Below are 25,842 nucleotides of genomic sequence, written 5' to 3'. Positions count from 1 at the left end.
TCGCGAGCTCCCTCAGGCTTTGCGCCACTTGGCCCCCGGGGATCTCTGTCCACAGCTCCGTCCCAGGTTCAGACACTGAAGCAGAGGGAAGGAGCGCTAAGCCGGACGCAGAGCGTAGGGACGCGAACTCGGAGCCGAGCAGGCGGCGGATGCACCCGCCCCGCGCCTAGTGTCCCCGCAGCTCAGCTGACCCGGGGGCGGGGCTGGTAGCGCGGGGGCCGGGCGGGGGCGGGGAGAGCGGGGTCCGGCTGTTTTTCGTAGCAGACGGTGGCTTCAGCGGCATCCTGCAGCCGGCGCCACCCAGTCCCCTGCGTCCCGGCATGTGCCCGCGCCTGCTTCTGTTGCTTGCGCTGTGCGGAGCTGGCCCCACGGCCGCGGCGCGCAGCGTCAGCCTGCGGGGAGTCTGGAGGATCCGCAGCGGGAACGGCTCGCTGGAGCTGCCGGGGGAGGTCCCCGGCTGCGTGCACATGGCCTTGTTCCAGCGGAACCTCATCCAGGTACCGTGTGCGACAGCCCCCGCGAGCCTGCACCCGCGTCCCCTCGTGGTGAGGGGCCCGGGAAAGGCCTGGCAGCCCCCCAGTTCTCGGTTTGGCACTGACTCCGCCAGTTCAGTCTGTGGTCTCGGGGGGAAACCGCCGAAGCAGTTTATGTAGTGTTGGCGGAGAGCATCGCTGGGGTCCGGGCTGGAAGGAGACGGAAGGACACGCGCTGGGACCTCAGTAACTGGAAAGCGGAAGTTTTAGGGCAAACTGTCTTGCTATTGGCGGTTCACTTATTGCCATAGTTCATTTACGTGTGGGTAGAAAGGACATGGTGTCACTGACAGAGCCTAAGGAAGGAGATTACTGTTTTCAACTACCTGGAGACTGCAGGGGATAGTCGTTTGCTAAGTAAACGTTAATTATACTCAGTAATGTCTCAGGTTTTCATTTTCGTCGTTAGGCCTCGGGGAGTCAGATTTGGGATGTAGCAGCACGTAGGTTGGGGAGACAGATCTGCAAGTGTAAGGTTAGGTTTGTCAGTGCAGTTGTAAAGGCTAAATAACTTTCAAGGCTAATTGGGATATGAAGAAAGGAGCTCTTCTCGAGGCATGTGGGGTGTGTGTGTGCGCGCGCGTTTGTCTCCCAGTAGATGCTCCAATGTTTAAACTCTTTGTGGAAGACGTTTTCCTGTTTGGCTGTCTGTGTGCAGAGGTTTGCAAACTGACTTACAATTTCCACTGTTTTTGTAGTTCGACCTGCTGCATTTCCCCATTCTTTGGTCTTCTTTGCCTGGGACAGGATGTATTTGATAAGTGGTTTGCATGCATTCTCCTAATCCTCATAAGAACTTTATAGAGTACATCTTCTTATCATTTTACGGATGATATGGAGTAATGGAGCCCAGAGAAGTTAGAGAACTTACCCAAGATCACACAGCAACTAAGTGGCAGAAATGGAGTTCTAACCCATGCTGGCCTGACTCCATAGCCTCGGTTCTGTACTATGCTACACTTCCCCTGGTATTTTGAAAAACCATGTGTTTTTGAATCACTGTGGTTTACTGTCCAGAGCATCATTGTAAGTTTACTTAAATGACAGGATGATCAGCTAGGGTTATGTAAAATTTTTGGTCTGGTAGGCATTACCTTTTTTTCAAGAATGTATGTCAGGAAGGGAGTAGAATTGACAGTGACTACAATCCAGTTTATTTTTTAAATAGTTCTGAAACTTAAGTACTTTAATTATTTTTAGTTAACAGACTACATACGATATAGACTTTGATGCCCTGAGGCATCACTTACATATGCCTTGAGAATGCCTGTATTCATTTTGCAGGATCTGTCCTTGTCTCATTTCACTGATAGAGTTAAGCCGATGAGCAATCATTAGTGACTTAACAAATCGGATTGTTCTGTGTTACAGGGCCACATATCAGGAAACAGTGTTTGGTTACTAGTTAATGAGAATGAGGTTGTTCATAATATGAAATGACTGACTTTTCCTCATGGGAATAATTTACGGTGTCTGTTAAATTTGTTAATAAATTCTTAGAAAAACTTTAAGTTTAACGTGGATATGGGTCTTAAATGGTACTGGGATGAGAGATGGGAGAGGCTTTTTGGGGATTGGGGTTCTCCAGTCCTCTTGAAAATAATTGTCAATATCAGTATCGTTACTGAATAATGTGATGTTGTTATAACATCTGCTTTGTTACAACATTCCTTTTGGTGTTGACCTCAGGACATATTCCATAGTTTAGAGCAGACCCTGGCCCAAACACTGTATTTACATGAGAACTTGAAGCATATGCAGCTAAAGTCATTTATTTATTTATTCATTCACCTAATTTTCTCATAAGTATTTATTCAATACCTCTCATGTGGCAGGCACTGTTCTAAGTGCTTGAAATCTAGTGGTGAAGAAAACGAAGTCTTTGCCCAGTAGATACTTTACTGGACAAGATAGACCATCAACGAATTAGTAGATAATATAATGACAGGTGGTGCGCCGAAGAAAAATAAAACAGATTAAAAAGAAAAGAATTAAGGCTGGTTGGGAAGGATTGCTATTTAAAAAAAAAGGAGGGGGGGTTAAAGATAGCCATTTTGAAAAAGTGACTTTTAAGCAGAGATCTTTTTGATGTGTTTTAAGAAGTGCATTCCCAGCAAAGAGTAAAAAAAAGATGGGAGAAGCCTTGGGGTAGGGACATATTTGTAAGCAGACTAGTGTGGCCAGAGGGCAGTGGGGAGGGGGATGAGTTCAAAGGAGGCATGGAGGGCAGGTCAAGCAGTGGAACACACGTTGGATTTTATTCTACAGGTGATGGGAATCCATTGGGGATTTTGAACTTGGAGTTGCATGATTAGATTTGCTTTTTAGAAGGCTGTTGTGTTAAGACTACGATGCATCAGAATGGAAGCATGGAGAGAGACCAGGTAGGGGACTATTACAGTTGTATGGGCAAAAGATGATTTCTGGCTTGGACCAAGGTGGTAGCAGTGAAAAATGATGGGAGTGGTTGTGAGGACACATTTTAAATGTAAAACCAACAGGTTTTAAAACCTGTTGTAACCACCGCCCCCCCCACCCCAGTTTGGATTGGTTGATGGATTGGATGTGAGGTGTGAAAGAGGAGTCAAGGAAAACTTAAGGATTTTTCGGTTTCAGCAGTTGGTTAAGTGGAATTTATATTTAATGAGAGGATCTGTGGTCAGCCTTTGGTGTTTTACAGGTGACTGTGTTTCCTATACACAATCTAAATCTTAGATGTCTTGGAGAGCCTTTTGGGCTCTCTCCTAAAGGTTATCATTCATTCATTCAGCCTACTATTACGCCATACACTAAAATAAGCATTGGAAATAAGAAAGAAATATGAATAAGACCCAGTCCCTATTTTGTAGTGAGACAGAAAACATAATTTTAATAACCTTGTAATGTGATGGACGCTTAGATAAGGGAACTCTTGTTAGAAATGTCCTCACCTTTCTTGTGCTTAGTGTAAGTTCCTCAGTGGTTTAAGTTTGAAAGCCTTCTTAAATAAAAGATATTCTCAGTATGCCAAAATTAGAAAATATAGATAAGTAAGAAGAAACTTGGAAACCTTCCAGAGATAACTACAACTATTAAAATTTAAAAATATGCTATATCGATTTGGAATTTTTCTAGGTACACACATTTATGATAAGTATTTAAATATACAGTTTGACAACCTTTTATTACTAAATATTTTGTGAAGTGCAATAAGCATATTTCTACAAGCCATGCTTAATGGCTCTTATTCCGTTGTGTACATTTGTCATCATTTATAATCAATCGCTTATTGTTGGATAGTTATCTGACTCTATCTTTTTTTCTATTCTTTGATGAAGGTACTTTGTGCTAAATTTTAGTGTACATCGTTATTTTCTTAGACAGATTTTTAGAAGTGGAATTTCTGAATCAAAGGGTATGTACTTTTTAGTCTTTTAATATGTATTTCTACATTGTTCTCCATAAAAGTTGTACCAGTTTTACACTCCTATCATCATTTTATGAGTGCTTATTTTAGGTGCAGATTTGAGTATTATTTTAAAACAAAAATAATTTACTTTCTAGTGAGATTAAACACCTTTTATATGATTTTTATATGTTTATTGGCGATTTGGGGTTACTTTTTCAAGTGTTTCATTTGTTTTTCTATTGGTTATTTGTCTTTAAAAATGTAGATTGTTATATATTTTCAAAATTTTCCCATTTTTTAATAATTATATTGTCATATTGATGTTTTAAAGTTTTACAGATTTTGAAATCTTGTTTTTTTTCTTTTATGATTATTTCTGTTTTGGTATTATGATTTGAAAGTAATTCCCTCTCTACCAATTAAGTAAATATTTACATATATTTCCTCCCTTTAATATCTTTATAGTTCTTTTTTTATGTTTAAAGTTTTGATCTATTAGAGTTTTTTCAAATGATTAGTCACTTTTTTTATATCCCATGATTTGAACAATTTCAGTTTTGTCCACTAATATAAAACATTACTTTTATCATGCACAATATTCACATATAATGACATAATTTTCTTATTCCCTCTTTTTAAATTCTTTAAAATAATTATAAATGTTTAATGTTTATTGTACAAAAATTGATGCAGAAAAATATAAAATAAAAAGAAGAGAAAAAAAACCATAAAAATCATACTATTAAGCAGAGGTAATCACTGTAAATTTTTCATGTATATTTTCCCAGATTTTTCTAAGTATATACAAACAAGGAGTCTATGTGTCTATAAGCAGACATAATAGAAGAAGTTGAGAAGCTTCCAGAGAAAATGAGACTATTACTGTCATTTACACAGTCTAATGACACACAGTTTGTTGATGTACAGCAAGTAAGGTAAATATCAATTATAAATAACTAGCCCAGGCCCCACATAGCATGTTTATCTCCTGGTTCCCACTTGGTAGGTAGCACTGATGTAATTATTGACAACATTTGTATGTTGATGGGAATGTTAGGTAATAATGAAGCATATGGATTTTGGAGCCAGATTTCCTGGGTCTGAATCAGTGCTCCAGCACTTAATAGCCATTGGACTCCTTGTGAGTAAGAGGAATGATGATAATATCTGTCCCATAGGGTCCCAGGCCGTAAGTCTCAGCTGTCGTTACTGTTGCAGTGATTATCTGGTGTAAAAGTGTAAGTATACTTGGTGTGAGATACACATTTTTCATCTGTACTAGAGTATAGGTGAAAGAATGCAGACCTTGGTGTTAGACTGAGTTGGTTTCGTTCCTGGATGTACTTCTCCTTAGTCGTGGGACCTCAGGAAAGTCATTCCACCTTTTGGAGTTTTAGTTTCTTCCTCTGTAAAATGGTATTTACTACACGTTTGTTATGAAAATAGGTGTGTGAAAGCCTATTTTGGAAGCTGATATATAGTAAACAGTCAACAAATTATACCGTTTTTGTTTTTAGGGTTCATGGGTTTGCTTCACAACTCAGTGACTTAGCATGGTCCTTAGTCATCAGATGTAATGCTGAACTGCTGTTAGCTTTAAATAGGACTCAGAATTTTAATATGAGCCAAGGGGTGGGGGCAGACCAATTTGGAACCCAATTAAGTTGGTGATTTAGTATTTGGAATAGTTATTTTAAATGTAATCTAAGACTTTGAAACTATTATTTTAGACAGAGTAAGGTATTTTCCCTTAGAGAATTTTTTTAAAGGCTTTGGTTTTTGGAGCAATTTTAGGTTCATAGCAAAATTGAATGGAAAATACAGACAGTTCCTATGTACTCCCACACATGCACAGCCTCCCCATTATCAACACCCCTCACCAGAGGTACATTTGTTACCACTGATGAATTTACACTGACATATTATCACCCAAAGTCCATAGTTTACATTCGCGTTCATTCTTGGTGTACATTCTGTGGGTTTTGACAAATGTATAATATATGTCCACCTTTATAGTATTATTCAGAGTAGTTTCACTGCCCTAAAAATCCTCTGTTCTCTGCCTGTTCATCCCTCTCTCCCCCTTAATCCCTGGCAAACGCTGATCCTTTTACTGTCTCCATAGTTTTGCCTTTTCCAGAACATCATGTAGTTGCAATCAAACAGTATGTAGTCTTTTCAGGTTGGCTTCTTTAGAGTAAGAAAAAAATTTAACCTCTAAATTCTGTTTGTGTAGAAAAAATATATCTGAGAAGTTTGCCCTCTTGAACTCAACATGTAGCTTCCTTCAAGGAGCTAGGAGACAGGTAGGGGATTCATGCCCCACAAGCTAGATCATCAGCAGCCCCAAGGCTTAGTAAGTGGACATGTTGCAATTGCATTAACCTTCAGGCCTTCCTTCTCATTATATTTTTATCTGTACTGGACAGAGTCCACAGTGTAGAGTTATAAATAGGGCTGGGTGGAGACACATGGGTAGGCTAATAATTAGGTGCCTCCTCAAACTTGTGTCATTAAATATTTATTCCATGTTTATTCATTGGAGAGGCTGAATCCTGCTTGGCACGCGGGTGGGGGAAGAACAGAAAAGAAAGCAGGTTGGTTGGGACTTGCACACCCCTGTTTAGCAGAACAAAACCTCACAGTTAACCAGATCTTAAAAGTCAGTTTGGGAATTATCAGTTTTTATTAAATCCCACAAACCAGTCCCTCTCCTAGTAGCTTATCAAAATATATCTTCTAGTCAGAAGCAGTTTCTGGCCCATACCTTTCTTTCCATCTCCATACACACGCAGTGATGTAATGTCTCTTACAGATTTGTGCTCTGGGCAGATGCCAACCTAACTTGGTTGTGGAAATTACACAAAGTTGGCTTTTCCTTCTCCATTTGGAGTTGTAGTCCCTAGAGAAATCCCTCTTGGCCCTGTCCCAGTTGTGAGGAGAAGCTCTCCATATCTGCACTATTTGTATAGCTGTGATGATGTTCGCAGAAGTTGAACTGAAAAGCTCCGTTTACCACTTTCTGTTCTGCTTCCTGTCTGGGAGCCCTTATCTGGAAGGTAAAGGGTGGAAAATGAGTAGGAGAAAAAGACCTAAGGATTATGTAAAGGAGAACTTGGGGCTGGACACTCAGATGGACCAACATCTGTGAACACCCAGAAGGCTAGTCATTTGGGGCAGAGGCTGGCAACCATTTTCAGTAAAGGGCTAGACACTATTTTAGGCTTAATGAGTCATGTGGTTTCTGTCGTGTCTACTCAACTCTGCTATTGAAGCATGAAAGCTGCCATATATTTGTAAAGGAGTGAGCATGGCTGTGCTCCAGTAAAACTTTATTTATTGACACATGTCTATTTTTAGCTTGCTGGCCACACAAAAACAGGCAGTGAGCTGCATTTGGTTTGTGGGTTGTAGTTTGTTGACCTGGTCTAGGATAATACAGGAAACCTGAAGTTTTTAAGTTTGATAGTATCTATGCTGCCTGTGTATTCTCTGCAGAGAGCCTTTTTGTGCTCACTTAGTAAAGCTGAGTGAAAAATAACTTTGGAAATGCTAAGTGAATCCAAAGAATGGAAGTTTTGCTGACTTTTGGGCAGTAGAGAAGAAGCATTTTCCCTGGAGGTTCGATGAGATAGTAGCAGCAATAAGCAAAGCGAGAATGACAGGGCAATGAGAACTGGGGCGATGGCTACACCCTAGTTCTGTCTTTCATCCTCTGCCAATACCTTGGAGGTTCTGAGTTTGATTTACCAAGGGAAGCCAATCTTAATTTCTGCACATGTTCTTTGATAATGAAACTATATTATTTATCTCAGAGCTCTTTCATTTCAGGTATTTTGTTGGAATTTTTCGAAACCTATTTTAGTATTTTTAGTATGTAAATGTCACGTCAACTTTCTCTGAAAGATAATGGTCTCTTAAATTGTTGGAGCTTTAGCCTTGAGGACGGGATGTGTTGGCATATGAAATGCTTGTACTCTTAGGCCAAGAATTCATTCATTTTTAGTTGATAAATAGCTATTGTTAATAATTTATTTCATGTTTATTTAATTCATTTACTTTTGCATATTTAAGCATCTATTATAATTTTTATCAACAGGATCCTTACTACAGATTTAATGATCTTAACTACAGATGGATCTCCTTGGATAATTGGACATATAGCAAGGAATTTAAAGTCCCCTTTGACGTTAGGTATGTATGTATACATATCTCTATCTATCTATCTATCTATCTATCTATCTATCTATCTATCTATTATTGTTATTTGAACTTCTCTTCCTTTTCTATCTCTACAGTCGTCTCTTGTTTTCTTTTTTAAATTGCATATCAGAGAGTTGTCCGATTAAAGCTTTGTACTATAAAAGTAAGTATATGATTCATGTTTTGATTTGTATTATGAGGATGGTGCCACTGATCATCAGTCATGAAATTAAGTCCTAGTCATTTTTCCAGTGGTTATAATGGAGTCATCTAGACCTAGTCAGTTCTCTTATCTGCATTTCCATCTCCCTGTTACCAGTGATCAGTAGAGAATATATATTTATAATGGTGTCAAGTAGGATCAGAGATACATTGTTTGTTCAGTGTAGTGTTAACCAGCCATTGAGACTATGGCATTAGCCTTAATGTTATGTCATGGGGCCATGAGGAAAAGCATGGTATAGTTTTCAGTAATGTTCTATGTAGCATAATGTAACCTAATTATATCTACCACCATTATTGCTACATAAAAATAATAACTCCTTCTGTTCTTTTTATAGGACTTTTTTTTTGGCTAATTATTTACTAGCCCTTTAACAGAGAAATAGAGCCAGAATATGGTGTTCAATGTCACAGAGTTACAGGCTCTTATTTCCAGATACTACTTAACATACCTCTATTAGGGGTCTCTTTTCACCTTGAACTCAACATATCCAAAATTTAACCAATTGACTTTCCAACTTAAAGCTTACTTTACATTCTAACTGCCTCATTGTTTCTCTTAATACCATTTTTCAATCTTCTGTGCCTAATGTATTTTTGGCTATCATATTTTTTCTTCATCTCCCTGTATTCAGTCTGTTTCTGAGTCTTGTTAATTTTTGTCTATCATTTCTCTTGATCCAGCACCTTTTTCTTCATTCCCAAGTTTCCACCTTTGCCTACAGCTTATTAGTGAGTGCCTGGGATTAGGCCAGAGCTGCCTAACTAAATTTTTTGCTTTGTCTTTTTATTCTCCAGTCTTTCATATGTAGAAATATTAGACCCATCTTCCCCAAATATTGATTTTACCATGATGTTCCTGCTCAGTAACAACAGCGTCTTCCTTTTGATTGGCAAATCAAGTTTAATCTTCTCTGCTTGCCTGTGAAAATACTGCTTTAATGTTGCCATTCCTGCATCCCTTCCTGCCTTCCTGACTTGTCTAGTTTTCTCCCCTTAGCTCAGTCAAACCTGCTACCTTAATGTTATTGATGCTGTTAGCACTTCCATGTTTTGGTTTTGCTCTTCCTCTTGGGGTCTACCCTCTGCCTAGGCATTTCTACTCATTTAAAAGAAAATAACAACTTTATTGAGATATAATCCACATACCATACAACTCACCCATTTAACGTGTACAATTCAGTGGTTTCTAGTATATTCTAGAAACCATCACTATAACCAATTTTAGAACATTTCCTCACCCTGCAAAAAAAAAGTCTTATCCATTAGGAGCCATTCCCCATTCTCCATCCCTAGGCAACCACTGATTTTTTTATTCTCTCTATGGATCTGTCTCTTCTGGAAGTCTTTTATAAATGGAATCATACAACATGCAATTCTTCATGACTGGCTTCTTTCACTTAGCATAAGAATGCTTTCAGATTCATACATGTTGTAATATATTTCCAAGTACAGTCAGTCTTCACTTAGCATTGTTGATAGGTTTTTGGAAGTGAAACAAAGTATAAGGAAACCAATTTTGCCATAGGCAAATTGATATAAACAAGAGTGAAGTTCCTAAGGCATATTTCTGGTCCCCAAAACATCACCAGACTTCTATTTAAACACCACTCAAAGACTTCTAATATTAAACATTGGAATAAATGTAGGCTAGACATACACTTAAGAAAGATGAATAAAAATAAGTAAGATAATTATTTTCCAACCCGATATTCCCGTTCAGGGTCATGGATGGCTGGACCCTCTCCAGACAGTGCAGGGCACAAGGCAGGACCCGCCCTGGACAGGACACCCTTCCATTGCACGATTGCACCCACACTCATACTCACTCAGACTGGGACAATGTAGACACAGCAGTTCACCACATGCACGCATCTTTGGAATGTGGGAAGAAATGAGTCCCGGAAGAAACCCCACGTGGACATGGCGAGGACATGCGAACTCCACACAGAGAGTGGCCTCCACTGGAGATTGATTCTTTTTTTTTTTTTGCCTCAATGTTATAATGAAATGACATTGACCGAAATGTTATTTGAGGACCTGCTATACTTCATTTCTTTTAATTACTAAATAATGTTTTATCATGTGGATATATCACATTTTATTTATTCTGTTCTTCTTTAAGTTTGTTTCCTTCTTGAAGTCTTTCCCATGACATACACTCTGATAGCAGCTGTAGTCTGTCCAACAAGACTGTACTACAAAGTAGAAGAGATTGAAAGTTTTCTCTTTGTTTCTTGTGTTTTATTTAGGCTTGAATGCCAGCCAGGTGGCAGACTCCTTCATTGTAGAAACTGTTTAAGTTTCCTGTGAGGCTTAGCAGAGTGCTGGGCACATAATATTCACTGATAGGTACTTATTAGCTGGTTAATGTGTTCTCTTAGATATTGTCAGTACATTTAATAGTGGGTGAAACATTTTGTGTCTATTATTTAACTTGATTCTCATGAGAACTTTGTGAAGTTCTAGAGAAAAAGTCAGTGAATGTGGAAATTATAAGTTGTGCTCATGATTTTATGGTGATGAAATATTATGAAGAAAGAAAGATAAGCCAGATCACTCGATATAAAAATGTATTAAACAAATGCTTCTGAAAATTTAATTGGAAAGCGCTCTTTAAGGCTATATATTTTCTGTGAAGTATTTACTCCTTTAGTTCTTAACTAATAAAAAAAGACTTAGCTAAGTTAATGTTTATACATCTTGCTTTAAAATTTTTTTCCTTTTTTAGCAAATGGCAAAAAGTAAATTTGATTTTTGAGGGTGTTGATACCGTTACAGAAGTCCTGCTCAATAATGTTTCCATTGGGAATACAAACAACATGTTCAAAAGATATGTAAGTACATAATGACATCAAGTTAAAAAAAAACTATTATATGTGTTTATGTTAATTATTATTGTGAGTAGAGAAAGGTAAGTGCATATTTGTTCATGCAGACAGGTACATGCTCTTTGAAGCATTGGATAAGTTACTTTATTTCTCAGTCGCTACATTTGTAGAATGATCAAACTATTACAAACCCTATAAAGTTATTGTGAGGATTTAATGAGCTAATTGTATAAGATGATTGGCACAGTTATTGACACGTGGGAAGTATTCAACAAATGCTGTTCCCTTCTGTGTTATTTGGTGATCCAGAGTTTCATGAGAAATGACAATTGACACACCATTTAAAAAGAAAATGTTCCTTCCTTTCTGGAATAATTACATTAAGAGATCGTATCCTGATCTTTCTTCTCTTTCAAGGGTAGACTTTTCGAAACAAAAATAACTTATGACTTAGAAAGACATGCTATTCATACCAAAGAGTCAGGTTGTCATGAAGTGTCGAGGAAATCCTTGGCAGTGTTCAAGGGCCTGTGTTTATAAACAGCCAGAGCAGACATTCCAGGGTTAAGTATATTTTCTGCTCACTCTGCCTAGGACCATCATCTATCTGTCAATAAAAACAGAAGGAGAAACCTAGAAATCTTTGGGTAGGAGAATGTACTCAGTTATAACTAAAAGTTGGCAACTTAGTTATACATTTCAGAAAAGTGCTTTTTGCAAAAAAAGGCTAAACCTAAAGATTTCAATTATTTTATGCATCTCTTCCATCTTATATCTGCCTACATCTAAAATTTTACGCATGAGGCTACTTTCACATCTATTCTTTCCCTTTAATTTAGAGCTTCGATATCACCAGTGTGGTCCAAGCTGTAAACGTTATTGAGCTGCATTTCCAGTCGCCAGTGTTGTATGCGGCCCAGCAGAGCAGAGCTCACAGTAGCTACCCGGTGCCCCCAGACTGCCCTCCAAGTGTGCAGAAGGGAGAATGCCATGTCAACTTTATTCGAAAGGTAATGGTTTCACAATTGGACAGGGCTTTAACCTTGAAGGTGGGATGTGCTGGCATGTGCAGTGCTTGTTTGAAGACTCCAGTGGTATTTCAGAAGTTGGGCATCTCTTTCCGGCCCCCTTACTGGGATTCGAAAATTTTAAAAAATAAGAAACAAAAGATTATATGAATTTTGGTGGAAAATTTTTGTCTTTCTAGGTTTTTTTTTTTTCCTGAAGTATGCTTCAGAACTTAGGTAACATCAGATAAAGAAGATAAATAGGTGACTGGTAGTGTAACTTTAAAAATTATTTTTTAACATTTAAGTTTATCAAACTTTTCACCAGACAGTAGGTTCATATTTATTAGTGATTCTTGTTATTAGGAAGCCTTCTTCAAATATTAATTTATCTGCTGACATGTTCTTCTATTTTACTGGCAGGTTCTAAAAAATCTGAAAAAAGATAATAAAATCCGCAAGACGATATTTTTCTTTGAATCTGATCTCAGTCTAGATGACTTGGATTTATTTTAATTCAAGATTGAATTAATATGCTATATGATATTTAGTTTTTAATTTTATTTTTTATTTAAAAAATTAAAATGTGTTAAAATACACATAACACAAAATTTTCCATTTTAAGTGTACAGTTCAGTAGTATTAAGTATATTCACACTGTTGTGAAACCAATCTCCAGAACTTTTCATCTTGCAAAACTGAAACTCTGTACCCATCAAAAAATAACTTCCCGTTTCCCCCTTTCTCTCAGCTGCTGACAACCACCATTTTTTCTGTTTCTATGAGTGTGACTCCTCATATAAATGGAATCATACAGTATTTGTCTTACTGTGACTGGCTTATCTCAAATGGCATAATGTTCCCAAGGTTCATCCATACTGTAGCATATGTCAGAATTTCTTTCCTTTTTTAAGGCTGAATAATATTCTGTTGCATGCAGATACCACATTTTATTTATGCACTCAACTGTCAATGCACATTTGGGTTGCTTCTACTTTTTGGCAATTTTGAATGATGTTGCTATGTATGGATGTATAAATATCCTTTGAGACTCTGCTTTCAATTATTTTTGGATATATACCCGGAAGTGGGATTGCTGGATTACATATAATTCTATTCCAAAATTTTTGAGGAATTAGCATTTAACAATAAATATAATCATTGGTTTCATTGTGAAGATACTAAGTGTATTTTTTCAACGCTTGTTAGCTACAGCCTCCGTTGAAAAATTTTGATTATTTAAGTTAAGCATCTCTCTTTCGGTTGGATGGATTTACCATTAAATTATGTTTCCTTAAGATAAGTGTTAAGGTCAAAATTATACCTCCATTTGTTTGACACAACATACCCAGATTAAATCATGTCTGAATAACCATGTGTTCATGTGGCCGTAAATGAACAGTGTATAACAGAACAGTCAGGCATTCCATGGAACACTGGTGTACTTACAGCTCTGTTAAACTTCCGCTTTCGTTTTTTGTCTTCAGCTTCAAATGGCACAGTGGTTTTAATACTAGAAGTTGCACTTTCTCCCTCTCCTCTTCCTCGTTAACTTTCTATCACAATGAGGACTTTCTGGTCCTAATCTGAAAGTATACTTTTCAGGTCATCAGTAAAAGTATAGATATGTTATACATATACCCATGTAATATTTTTCTTCTACCTCCTATTCAGTTTGTGGCATTTAAAACATACTTTCAGGTTATCTAAATGGAATGAAGTCTTTTATCACTCAAATCAGGAATCAGGCTCAAGTTTCTGTTCTCACACTGTGTAGAACACTAACTGTGGGGCAAACTTGCCAGCAAATAAGCTGTGTCTTGGTTTCTGGCTCGATTGACCTGATCCAGTGAGAAGAGGCCTGAATTTGAGATCAAGTCAGAAATCTTGGATCTGAATTCTGGTTTTACAAACTCAGAGGAATCATAGGCAAGTTCATCATTTGTATATGGAGCCAATAATCTCTTCCTTTGCTTTCTGATTTTGATATGGGGATACAGTGAAATATCAGTGTAAATGCACTTTCCATACCATAAAGTGCTATACAGCTATTCAAAATGTAGGGAGGTGATATTATTAATTTTGGAGACTTATTTCTGTAATTACGACTTCTATGTAACTGACAAAAGGCCTTAGCCTCGCTTGTGTGAGTTAGTGGGCTAGAGATGGGAGTAGGTGTAACGAGGAAATGTGACTCTCCATCTATTCTTTGACTCCTCTGCTTTCTCCATGTCAACACGAGTCCCCCCTTGTCTCTGCTTCCCTGTCTGTCCAGCTTGGGTGATGGGACCTATCACCTCAGCTGCCCTTTTCGCGATATTCCATACCATCCTTCTTGCTTTTCACTGATATCTCTGCCATGTTTTCTAAGTCTCTTTATCCAGATTAACCTCCTCCTCTTAAAAGTCTTATTATTCAACCCTCTCTTTGTTCTAGATACTTTTTCTCCTTTCATTTTTACCCCCTTTCTATTCTATCTCATTCATTTTTATTTCTTCAATAACCATTTGAATTTCCAGTGACTCCTAATGTTGTTTTGTTAGGCCAAACCTCTCTTCAACCCCAGATGTCCTATTAGATTGCCACTTCGGCAGCTTCACTTGGCTGATTCATGTGGACCTAAAGCTCAGTATGTCCAACAATGCGCTTGGGGTCCAACCTGTCTCCCAAGGTGCCCTGACTTGCTGGATGGAGTACCATCCACGACAGTTGCTCAAGCCAGAAACCTGAGTTATTTTTGATACTTCTCTCATTTTCCCTCCTCCAATCCATTATTAAGTCCTTTTGAAGATGTGGATATTACCTGTTCAGTAGTGCTCTACCATCTCTACTACCATGCTTGAATTCAGTCTGTCATCGTTTCTTGCAGGAAATATTGCTCTTGTTGCCTACCCGGTGTTCCTCATTTGCTTTCCTCCAGTTAATCTTCCACAGAGCGGCCAGAGTGTTCTTTTCAGACTATTCATCACAGCACTCTCTTTTTAAAAACTCTTCAACAGTTCAGGCTGCAGGTTAAAGGACAGAATTCTAAGCTCCGTCTGCCCATGACCACTTCTCCAGTCTTACCCCACCTCTTCAGTTGTTCTCTCTTCATTTCCTGGAATGTATCACACCCTTGCACTTTGAGGCCGTAGTACATGCTGTTCCTTCTGAAAGGGATGCTTTACTTCCCTCTCCTCTAAACACATTGGACGAGTGGGACTCACCCTTCAAGTTCCCATATAAATGTCACTATTATTCAGGGAATCTTGTCTTGACACCTTCTCCCTCCGTTATTTGTTCCCTGTTTCCTTTGTGTTTGTGATTATTTATTCAGTGCCTGAATTTCTTGCTGTACCCTGTAAACACTCTAAGAAGAGGAACTGTGTCTGTTTTGTATATTGATGTACTCCCAGCCTGACACATAGAAATATTCACAAATATTTTTCGAATAAGTGAAAACTTTTATTTGGCGAGGTTGTATGAAGAAAAGTGATTTGTAGCCTTGGTGGGGAAAATAATCTGCCTTAGAAGATGTTGAATATTTTTGCCCACTTCCTTCTCCCTATCCCTAGTAAAAGAATTATATATCAGGACTTACAAACTCTCCAATAAATATCCCAAGATGGTCTTCATTCCAAACATTAGAATCTGATACATGGTGAATTGGTTTTAATTCTTTGTTTTTCTCTGTAATGGAAACAAATTTATCCCTGTGTTAGATAAATAATACTTAAATGAGAGCAATTTGGCCAAATCCTTAGGCTCTATTCTACAAATGCTCCATTCAGAAAGATTTTAATACTTCCTCTGGTGCTTATTCCTTATTAAAAGCTGAACTCATAGTCTCATAGTGTTTTGAAAACAGTTTTTTCTTTTAAGAAGTAAAAATTAGAAAAATTCTACTTGAAAGGGATTTATTTGAAGGGAACCATCTCCTGCTTTTGAATTTGAACCATTGTAAATTAATATGAAAATTGAAATGTGTCTGAAGGGGGAAACAGGTAGCCAGGCTGAATAAGACTAGATAAGATGTCTGCCCTGGCCACCTGAACTGATTGTTCTTGGGCAGTAAATTCAGAGACAAGGACTTCTGAATTCATAATTGAGGAAATTGGCTTGGCAATTATAGCTAGGGTTTCTTAAACCTATTTATAAATGTCTTTATCTTCCAAGGTATTTCTTCATTCTTTATAGTTATTACATTTAAATACAATGTAGGTTAAGGGATATTTTGGGAAAGTCTAAAAGTAACTACTGTGTTGCTTCACTGTAATATGTTTTTCAAGAATAAATGTACATCATTAAATTTTGTGTTCCTAGAACATTTCTGCCAAGTTTATGTTGCATAAATTGATATATTAGTTATCTATTGCTATGCAACAAATTATGTCACTTATCAGCTTAAAACAACATTTATCGTCACAGTTTCTATCAATCAGGAATGTGTGGCCTAGCTGAGTACCTCTGGCCCGAGGTCACTCATGTGGTTACCGGTGAGCTGTGGACCAAGGCTGTAGGCATCTCAAGGCTGACCAGGCCTGAAGTGTTTGTGCTTAAGCTCCCTCATGTGGTTGTTGGCAGGCTTCAGATTGGCTTCCAAGGTCACTTTTATGAGCCTCTCTACAAAGCTGCCTCACAACATGGCAGCTCGTTTCCCCCTTGGCCAAGATAGAGTAGGAAAGAGCACCCAAAAAAGAAAGTGCAGTCTTTTATAACAATTTTGGAAGTTATCACCTCTGTTGCATTCTGCTGGTTAGCAGTGGTTCACTAGGTCTAATCCATACTCAAGGGGAGGAGTTTCCACAAGGCCATGAATAGCGGGAGTGGGTCACTCTGGGTCATTTTAGATGCTGTATATGGGGCACACACACACACACACACACACGATTATGGGCTTTAGTCGGTGTCCTTTCCTACCCCTTCCAATTTGTATGTTAGAGTCCCAATCATCAGTGGCTCAAAATATAACTCTATATGGAGATAAGGTCTGTAAAGAGGTAACTAAGTTGAATGAGACCGTTGGGAAGGGTCCTAATCCAATATGATGACCTCAGAAGAAGAGGAAATTTGGAAAGCAGAGACACGCAGGGATGTGCGTGTGTGTGCACAGAAAAAAGTCTGTGAGGGCACAGTGAGAAGGCACCAACTGCAAGCCCAGGAAAGAGGCTTCTGAGGAAACCATCCCTGACAACTCTATGATCTTGGACTTCTCAGCCTCCAGAACTGTGAGAAAATAAACGTCTGTTATTTAAGCTACCAAATTAGTGATATTTTGTTATGGTAGTCCTAGCAAAGTAATATACACTTTTATAATATTTTTAAAATAAAAGGTTTTTTATAATGTTTAAATTTCATGGTAATCAGAATCTACTTTTTTCCCCCCTTGAAATTACAGGAGCAATCTTCCTTTAGTTGGGACTGGGGGCCTTCCTTTCCTACCCAGGGCATCTGGAAAGATGTTAGACTTGAAGCCTATAATATTTGCCATCTGAATGACTTCACGTTTTCCCCTATATATGGTAAGCTCAGAGATTTGATTTCTTATTTTACTGTTTTAAGTCTCTTCTGTGTCATAAAAATTGAGTTTATTATTTGAATATGTAGATTTGCTTTTCCGAGACTTATTTTTAAAAATTTGTGGCACATTAAATTTAAAAAGGCAAAAAATATGTACAAATTGCGATTTGTCATGAAAGTTTACAAGATAAAGCAGGTAAGTAGGTGGATAGATACCTTATAACATATTTTGAAAAAGAAAGAAAGAAAGGGAAGAAGGAAGAAAGAAAGACAAGAAAGAAGGAAAGAAAGAAAGAAAACAAGAAGCTCTAAGTTTTCGTAAGCTAAGTATTCTTTCAGGGAGAACTGGGTCTACTGGTTTGTACTGCTTTTTGTTGCCTCTAGTCACTTTCAGAACTCCAGTGTGCTGAGTTCTTGATTTGCTCAAATTATCGGGCTTACTTTCTATCACTGCACATTGTTGCCTCTGAAGGCCATGATATACCAGCCTTTTTAAGAGTTACAAATAAACTGGAAGGCAAACAAGGCATAATAAAGAAAGTTTTGTTAAAGTAAAGAATACTACTTTTTCAGTTGAAGGAACTATTCACAAGAAAGGAGCATTGATTGAATGAAAGCTCAGAAATCTCACAGATGTCAATGGCTCAGTTAAAAGTTGGTCAAATATTTGTCGAGTTCTTTGCTCAACACTGTGTTTGTTTGGCATTGAAAATAAATACAGTATGCATTCTCATTCCTGTATGTTGATTGGGTGGGGAAGGGAGATAGAAGTGATTACCAACCCAAACAGAAAATCAAAGTACAGTGAGGATTTGAAAAGATAAAGAAATCAGAGTGAAGGTGGATCTTCAAAGACAGGTTACGATGCTCAGTCCGATTATGGGCAGGCCTAACTTGATGAAATCGGTAATCAAGAATGTGGTGTCAGTATAAGAGTTCTCTTTTCTTTAGCGGCCTAGCGACCCTGGGTTGCTATTCAGTGGAACCAAATCTGTGTTTTCTCAAGGCAGAAGACAAAAGCAAACCAGAGACGGTTGATAATTGAGGAGGTCATGGTGGAATTTTTAGATGTTAACAAGGCATTAAAAAATCTAATTTCACTTGCGCCTATAAATATGGATGTTTTAGCTCTTTAGTGCTTTTCACACTGTTCTTCAGAGGTATAACCTGAACTGAGTTGTGCTCCTAAAATCTAATAATGGTTCATTCTTCCTCATCCCTAACCCATAATTTTTTTCAAGTATACATAATAAAGTCTCATTTAAGAAGGGATCTCATTTTTCGGAAAATGATTTATTAAATAATTTTGAAGCTTAGTAAGTGTTTTAGGTGGTTAGCGAAAAATAGTGAGTTCAAGAGACCCTGCTACCTGAAAAAAGTTGAATAATACTAATCTATTTACACTAAAATTTTTGAATATGAAGCTAAACATTTCTTCCTGAATATGAATCATTAGAGTTCAGTGTGTTAGTCGCTAGTGATTGGGTGAATTTTATTTGAATTAAATTAATTTAAATGATGTTTAAAATTTAATTAAAATCTGTATAATCAGTTCCCCGTATCGACTACATTTTTAATGTTTTATGACTGCAGTATATTTTATACTAAACATAGACAAAAATGTTTCCTGTTCAGAAGATGTGCCCTGTGCATATTAAGCAGTAATTCTTATGTTTCTGATTAATTTTGTAGATTTCGATTTGGTTATTTGACGTAATAAAGAAAATTAAAGCACAAACTTATGAAAGCATTAGGAGATGAACTTTCTTAGTTTTTTCAGAGTTTTTTTTCATCATCAAAATCAGTGGAAATTTTTAAAAGTTGAAAAATAATAAAGAGAATAAGCTAATATATTCTGGATACTTTATGCATTTATTTGGTACAAACTATGAGGCAGCCATTATGAGAGTTACTAAAAAAATTAGTTCATAGTCAAAAAAATATATGTAATTTTTATTTAAAATAAAATATATTAATTTTTAAAATTTAAGTGCGAAATGAGGTTGGTAAAAACTAATGCAAACAGTGGCTATCTCTGTGTATTAATACTATAGATAGTTTGAATTTTATTCTTCTGCTCAACTGTCTTTTCTGAATTTCAATATTGAGCTTATATTGTATCCATAGTAAGGGGAAAAAGTATCTAAAGCAAACTAATCTACCTAGTAATTTCAGCCAACTCATTATGAGGGGCTAAACTAATTTGACTGTGACACTTTCTGCTTTCTTCCTATTGAAACTAGAAAGAGATAACATTTTTGCTTTTCGAAATGTTCAATTTATTTCTCAATTTAAAATTAGTAAGTTTACTCCTGAAGATCAAATGACTGGCCATAATTCTGCAATTTATTTGTGTATAGTATGACAGAAAAAGGCTGTTAGACTTTTAAAAATTAACTTGAAATTCCTGTGAATTAATTTACTGTGTGTGTGTGTGTGTGTGTGTGTGTGTGTGTTTTCTTTTCTGCATTCTCAGTCCTTATAATAGTGGTTGTTAAACTTTTGCACTTTTCAGCATCCTGTGGTCATTTGTTTGATTTTGCCTTAAACTCAACTTCCTACATGATTTTTCACCTATTCTTAATGTTAAAGATAATAAAAACACACATTTATATTTGAAAAAAATACTGAGGTCAAAGGAAAACAAGAATCATTCCCATTATCTCTTAGGCTCTTATCATTTATCTAGATATTAAGAGGTACCAATTCATTGATATGACTTTCTATACAAGCACATTAGAACATATTGATTTGAATGGTTCATCCTTAGCCCTGAAATAGTCTAATCAGGTTTTAAGTAACAGTAGCTGTTTTAGAGCACCCATATTTTCCGTATTTGAAACAGTGAAAGACTGACCCTGCTATTGAAAAGAGAAGCTCAGATGCTTTTTATGCAGTGTGGAAACTCAGCAAGATTCTACTGTTCTTTTCCCATGGGGAGGGGGTGGGAAACTGACCCCATCTGCTGCGGGAGGGAAGGGGAAAGTCTGGGCTGGACTTGGTTTTCCAAGGTGTGGTGGAAAGAAGACAACTGGTAGGGGGGAGATGCCCCAGTTCTAGAGATTAGGACAGTTAGAAGCAAATAATCTGGCCAAAAATGCAGGCACTGGGTGGTGGTGGTGGTGGTGGTGGTGAAGTGTGTGTGTGTGTGTGTGTGTGTGTGTGTGTGTGTGTGTGTGTGTAGAGAGAGAAGAGAGAGAGAGAGAAGAGACAGAGAGAGAGAGAGAGAGAGATTCATTTACTGATCATCTTTTCTATGCTAGGTGTTTGATATCTGCAATCTCATGTGAGTTGTTCACATTAAGCTGTACAATTTATTAGGGAGGGGTGATTGTCTAGTTTTATGAGCTTTTCATAAGGTTACATAAACATATTAAGTCCAAATATATAATAAATATTTTTGATGAAATGTTACATTGTTTAATGTTTTGTCACTACAGTTAGAAAAAATTAGTTATAGAGTTGTGCTGGGACACTTCTAGAACTTCAGAGATGCTGCCTTCCCCCACTCTCTTCACATTGACTTGCTGCCTCAACCTAGAGCACTCCTCCTCCATTCTTGAAGACCTAATCTTGAGTTAGAAGACTGAGTCTAGCTCTCATCTCAACCCTGGCCTGCCCAGCAGAGGCTTGTATTGAAGGTCAGTGCTTCCCTTTGCTTACAGCTTACTACAGAGAACATAATATTATAATAGAGCAAAGCTCTGTCAGTCTTGCTTAGTACCTTCTTTGATGCATTTATTTTTGAATGCAAGCATGCATGTGTTTTTTTCTTTGCATTCATTTTGAATCACTTTTTCATTCATCATTGAATTACTTTCCCCATAAAATGACAGTATTTACCCCTGAAAATAACTTTATGGGTAGGTAGTTTGCTTGAATAATTTCTCCACTGATTAGCTGCATTGTTGCATAAAGAGATATTTTTTCCCTCTGGAATTTACCGATTTATCTTTGTTTTTGTGGGGAGATTTTGCTTTGTGTCTGTTTTGCCTGGATTTCGTCTTTGAGGATTTTGTCCTGCTGAGTAGGCAAGGAGATCTTGCTGCTTGATAAAGAAGGGGAAAAACAGCTGTTGTAACTAACTGTGAGCCTGCTTTTTCAGCTAATGCAAGCTGTTAGCTCTTTGAAAGGCAGCTGCCGAAGTCTGTCTTATAATTCTAGCAGGAGCACAGGAAAATGTCCTACGTTTGAATTTAAATTACCTGTGACTTGGTCATTTCAGCTTGTTGTCGCTGTTACTTCAAATAAGCAGGACTACCTTTTCACTGCAGCTTTTCATCGTCTATTAAAGATGCAAGAAGCAAGCAGGCAAGAGGAGGAGCTGTGAACAGCTCAGCGGGGCGAAGCTAATCAAGGCAGCTGTCTTTGAATAGCTTTTACCCCCAATGAGATGAAGCATCTTTTTTATCTTACATAAGCAATCTACCAACATTTGCAGAGCCATCCTTGGCTGACCTGAATGCTTTTCTATTTCCTTGCTAGTTCTTAACCCCTCAGATACCATCCTGGATTCTTATCTGTGACCTTTGGGTATATTTTGTTTCTTTAAGTAGATTCATCATCTTTGCTTTGTTAGGTTGGGGTGTAATTTATAGGGATTGTCAAGGTTTACAGATGGTAATTTTCAAGAAGTATATTTCCACTATTAGAAATGCTCACATAACTGTTGTGCTCTCATCAGGTAGCTTCGGTTACAAAGATGGTATTTTGACAAACGGAGGAACTGTGGCACTATATAATTATGCATTTAGTGGAGGGTCAGGCACATTCTCTCTTTGTAGATGTTCATGTTCTTTTTTACAAATAACTTCTTATTAAGAGGATAACATTTTACCGTTACAGTCCCCTCAAATGCTTTGTTTCACATGAAACATATTTGATATTTGGACTTATTACTCTGAAAGGGAAAAAGTACCATTGCTTTGGATTTTCCTTGTTGTTCATATACAAATTTCAATCAATGTGTGCCTGCTCGTGTCTTTATTTCTGGTAGGCACCTCTGAGAAAGGTGGAAGATAGAGAACACTGAAGTCAGGAAACCTGGGCCCTTTTCTTGTCCTCTGGCTTGGGAGCTTTTGAGCTAGATTCTGCGATCCAGTCTCAGAAACCTCATCTACGAAGTAACTAGGAGATTGCCAAGTTTCTTCTGCCTCTAACGTTGCCTAACATTCCATGGGTCTTTCTCTGTGTTTGTAAATTATAGGTCATTACAACCTAGTGAGGGTATAAGTGTGGGAGAACCCACTTTTTCTTGAAGCTAGGCATATGACTAAATGAAGATATTGGTACTTGAAGCTTAATTGCAGTCAATTCTGCAGTTGCTGGTATTTATGGACACACTTGAATTAATGTAACTCAGCCATCTTCTTATTTTTCTACTTTCATGTCTTGCACTTTTTTTTCTCTTAGACAACCGAATAAAGCTATTTTCTTTTTTGTTTTTCTTGACCATATCTTGATAAAGAGGTAGACTGTATAGGAATGTAAAAGTAGCATATTTTAGAGGATTTTAAGGTTAATGTATTGGTCATATATACACAAATTGGAGTTGTCTTGAAAATTGTTTTCATGAAGAATCAGCATACATTAATGCAGACTGTGTAGTTGCTTACCCTTTCTGCAGATTTCCATTTAAGTCAGACTCATGGTGGTTTGTTTGTTTGTTTTTATTTTTAAAGACACCTCACTGAATCACAGCTTTGGAAAAACCTAAAAATGAGTCGGTGGCCAGAGGCACATTGTCTTCCATCACCTAGTTTCCTCGTTGAGGTTATGTGGAACAAACTCTAGACAGCAGTCTCTTCTGCAGGGAGCAAGACATCCGCTAGGACATCACGAGTCCTCAGGCCAGGAATGGCCCCAAGGTATAGAGAGAGCAGGTTGGCCTTGCCTGTCTACCCTGTTTGGATAAAATGTTTCTGTTTTGTTAGAGCCCAGAATTCATTTAGTCAGGGTGAGGAGAGGATGCAAAACTGGGTATAATTGAGAGGGAGATCTGGGAAGGAATTTTAAATCATTTAAGAAACTTTGAGACTTCTGGGCAAGGTGGCAGAGTAGGTGACCTTATGCTCGCTTCCTCCCAGGACTACATCGAAATTACAACTAAATTATAGAACAGCTACGCTTGGGAACCACGTGAAGACTAGCTGAACAGAACTGCTATAAGTAAGGATATAAAGAAGAAGCCACGTGAAGCCTGGTAGGAGGGGCTGAGACGCAAAATGGATGGTCCCACATCCACATATGGCAGTTAAGAATCAGAAGGGCTATCTTGGCTGCAGAGGTCCTTCCCTGAGGAGGGAGGGGTCCTAGCCCCACACCAGGCTCCCCAGCCCAGAGCACCAGTGCTGGGAAGAGGAGTCCCCATAATATCTCTCTGAAAGTCAGCGGGAATTCTGTCTGGGTGAGACAGAGGGCTGCTGGAGACCCACACATCTTAAAGGGCCAGTGCACAGACTCACTCACGTCCAGAGACCTGGCAGTGATAGTTATTTTTTAGTAAAGGGTAACTTATTAATGGTAGGAGAAACAGGATATGAAGCTATATTCTAGAAATGGAATTTATAAGACAGAGCTCTCCTTAACTAAAAATAGGTTTCTATATTTAAAAATTACCAAGTGAAAAGATGTGACCAGTCAATACCAGGAAAATTATTGATTAAGACTCTAAATGTGCTTTGTGAACCTAAACGACTTAAATTCTCCATGGTTTCCAGAAGGAAGGGTTGAACTCCATTAGGAAGAAGAAGAGAGGGCAAATAAGTTGGTATAGTATATTCGGTGATGACACGTAGGCTTGTGAATCTTCATAGTGAGTTTTTAATTCCATAGCCTTAATTCTTTCATTTAGTGTCACCCAAGGACATTAACAGAATGAGCTCTAGAGGAGTTCCAATTTACTTTAGAATTTTTTATGCTAGAAGTAAGGAAAACTGGGGAATTTTGCCAATAACCTTTGGGAATTGCATTATTTGTCTTCCTGCCAGAGGCCCTTACAAGCAGCTAATTCCCCACTGCAGAGGAAGTGATAGGAAGCAGCAAAGGAGCTTGCTTGAACTTGGTGGTTATTCATTGGTAGGACGTGCCTAGAGGGCAGAACAAAAATCTTTAGGTGGAAATTAAAGAAAAGTGGATTCGAAAACAGTGTAAAGAATGACTTGACAATAGTCAAGGCTAGCAAAAAGAGAAGGCTATTTGGTAATACAGAGGTTTTTGTCATTATAGATACTAAAGATTAGAATGAAGTTTTGGGGAATTATTCTAGGTTAGGGATCAGCAAACTTGTTCTGTAAAGGGTCAGATAGTGAACATTTTAGGCGTTTTGGGTCACATGGCCTTTGTTTCAACTACTCAACTCTGCGTTGGAGTGCAAAGGCCACCAAAGATAATATGTAAACAAATGAGCAAGGTGTTATCTTAGCTTGCTTGGGTGGCCATAACAAAATACCATGGACCAAGGGGCTTCAACAACAGACATTGATTTCTCACAGTTGTAGAAACTGAGAAGTTCAAGGTTAAGATGCTGGCTGATTCAGTTTGTGGGGAGGGCTGTCTTTCTGATTTGCAGATGACCACTGTTCTATCCGTGTCCTCACAGTGGGTGGGGGTCGGGGATGGGCGGGGAGAGAAAGCTAGATCTCTTCCTTTTCTTATAAGCCCATAGTCCTATCACGTTAGGGCTCCACCGTTAAAACCTTATTAAACTTAATTCCCTCCTAAAGACCCCATTTTCAGATACGATCGCATAATCGCATTGGGGGTTAGGACTTCAACATATGATTTTTTTAAGTGGGGTGCAATTCAAGTCAGTTGATATCAGTGGTGTTCCAATAAAATTTTACTTATAAAAACAGAAGGTGGATCAAATTTGGCCCAAGAACCATAGTTTGCCAGCCTGTGGTCTAAAGGGAACCAAATACTCATCAGAAAGCAGACTATGTGATCTGTCAGCATATGTCTAGTTCAAAAGTTTTATGAATCTGTGCTGTCATGATTTAGACTCAGGCAAAAGACGTATTTGATGCCTAGCATAGCTTGATAGCATTAAAACAAATGCCCCACCCGCCCAGCCCACATAAGTCCCTCCCTGTAAAAATCCTGAGCACCACTGAAACATGGTTTTGGGAAAATTATTTGGGTGAGATTGGCATAATTTA

General features: G+C 38.0%; 1 protein-coding gene across 2 annotated transcripts in view; it reads left to right on the top strand.

Moving 5' to 3' along the window:
* Positions 1-245: 245 nt before the first annotated feature.
* Positions 246-25,842, top strand: part of MANBA (mannosidase beta) — an 81,778-nt gene continuing 56,181 nt past the window's right edge. Inside the window, exons 1-5 of one of the 2 annotated variants that reach the window (XM_039848888.1) lie at positions 246-497; positions 8,021-8,115; positions 11,078-11,183; positions 12,017-12,187; positions 17,562-17,685. In XM_039848888.1, coding sequence (XP_039704822.1) covers positions 321-497; positions 8,021-8,115; positions 11,078-11,183; positions 12,017-12,187; positions 17,562-17,685 — 673 coding nt within the window. In that variant the 5' untranslated portion in view covers positions 246-320. Of the gene's footprint in view, positions 498-4,742; positions 4,857-8,020; positions 8,116-11,077; positions 11,184-12,016; positions 12,188-17,561; positions 17,686-25,842 lie in introns of those variants that run through there. The other variant, XM_039848889.1, reaches the window with a different exon arrangement.

Source organism: Pteropus medius, unplaced genomic scaffold (genome assembly GCF_902729225.1).
Source record: "Pteropus medius unplaced genomic scaffold, Ma_sr-lr_union100, whole genome shotgun sequence".
Taxonomy (NCBI): Eukaryota; Metazoa; Chordata; class Mammalia; order Chiroptera; family Pteropodidae; genus Pteropus; species Pteropus medius.
This window is presented reverse-complemented; position numbering and strand designations above follow the sequence as displayed.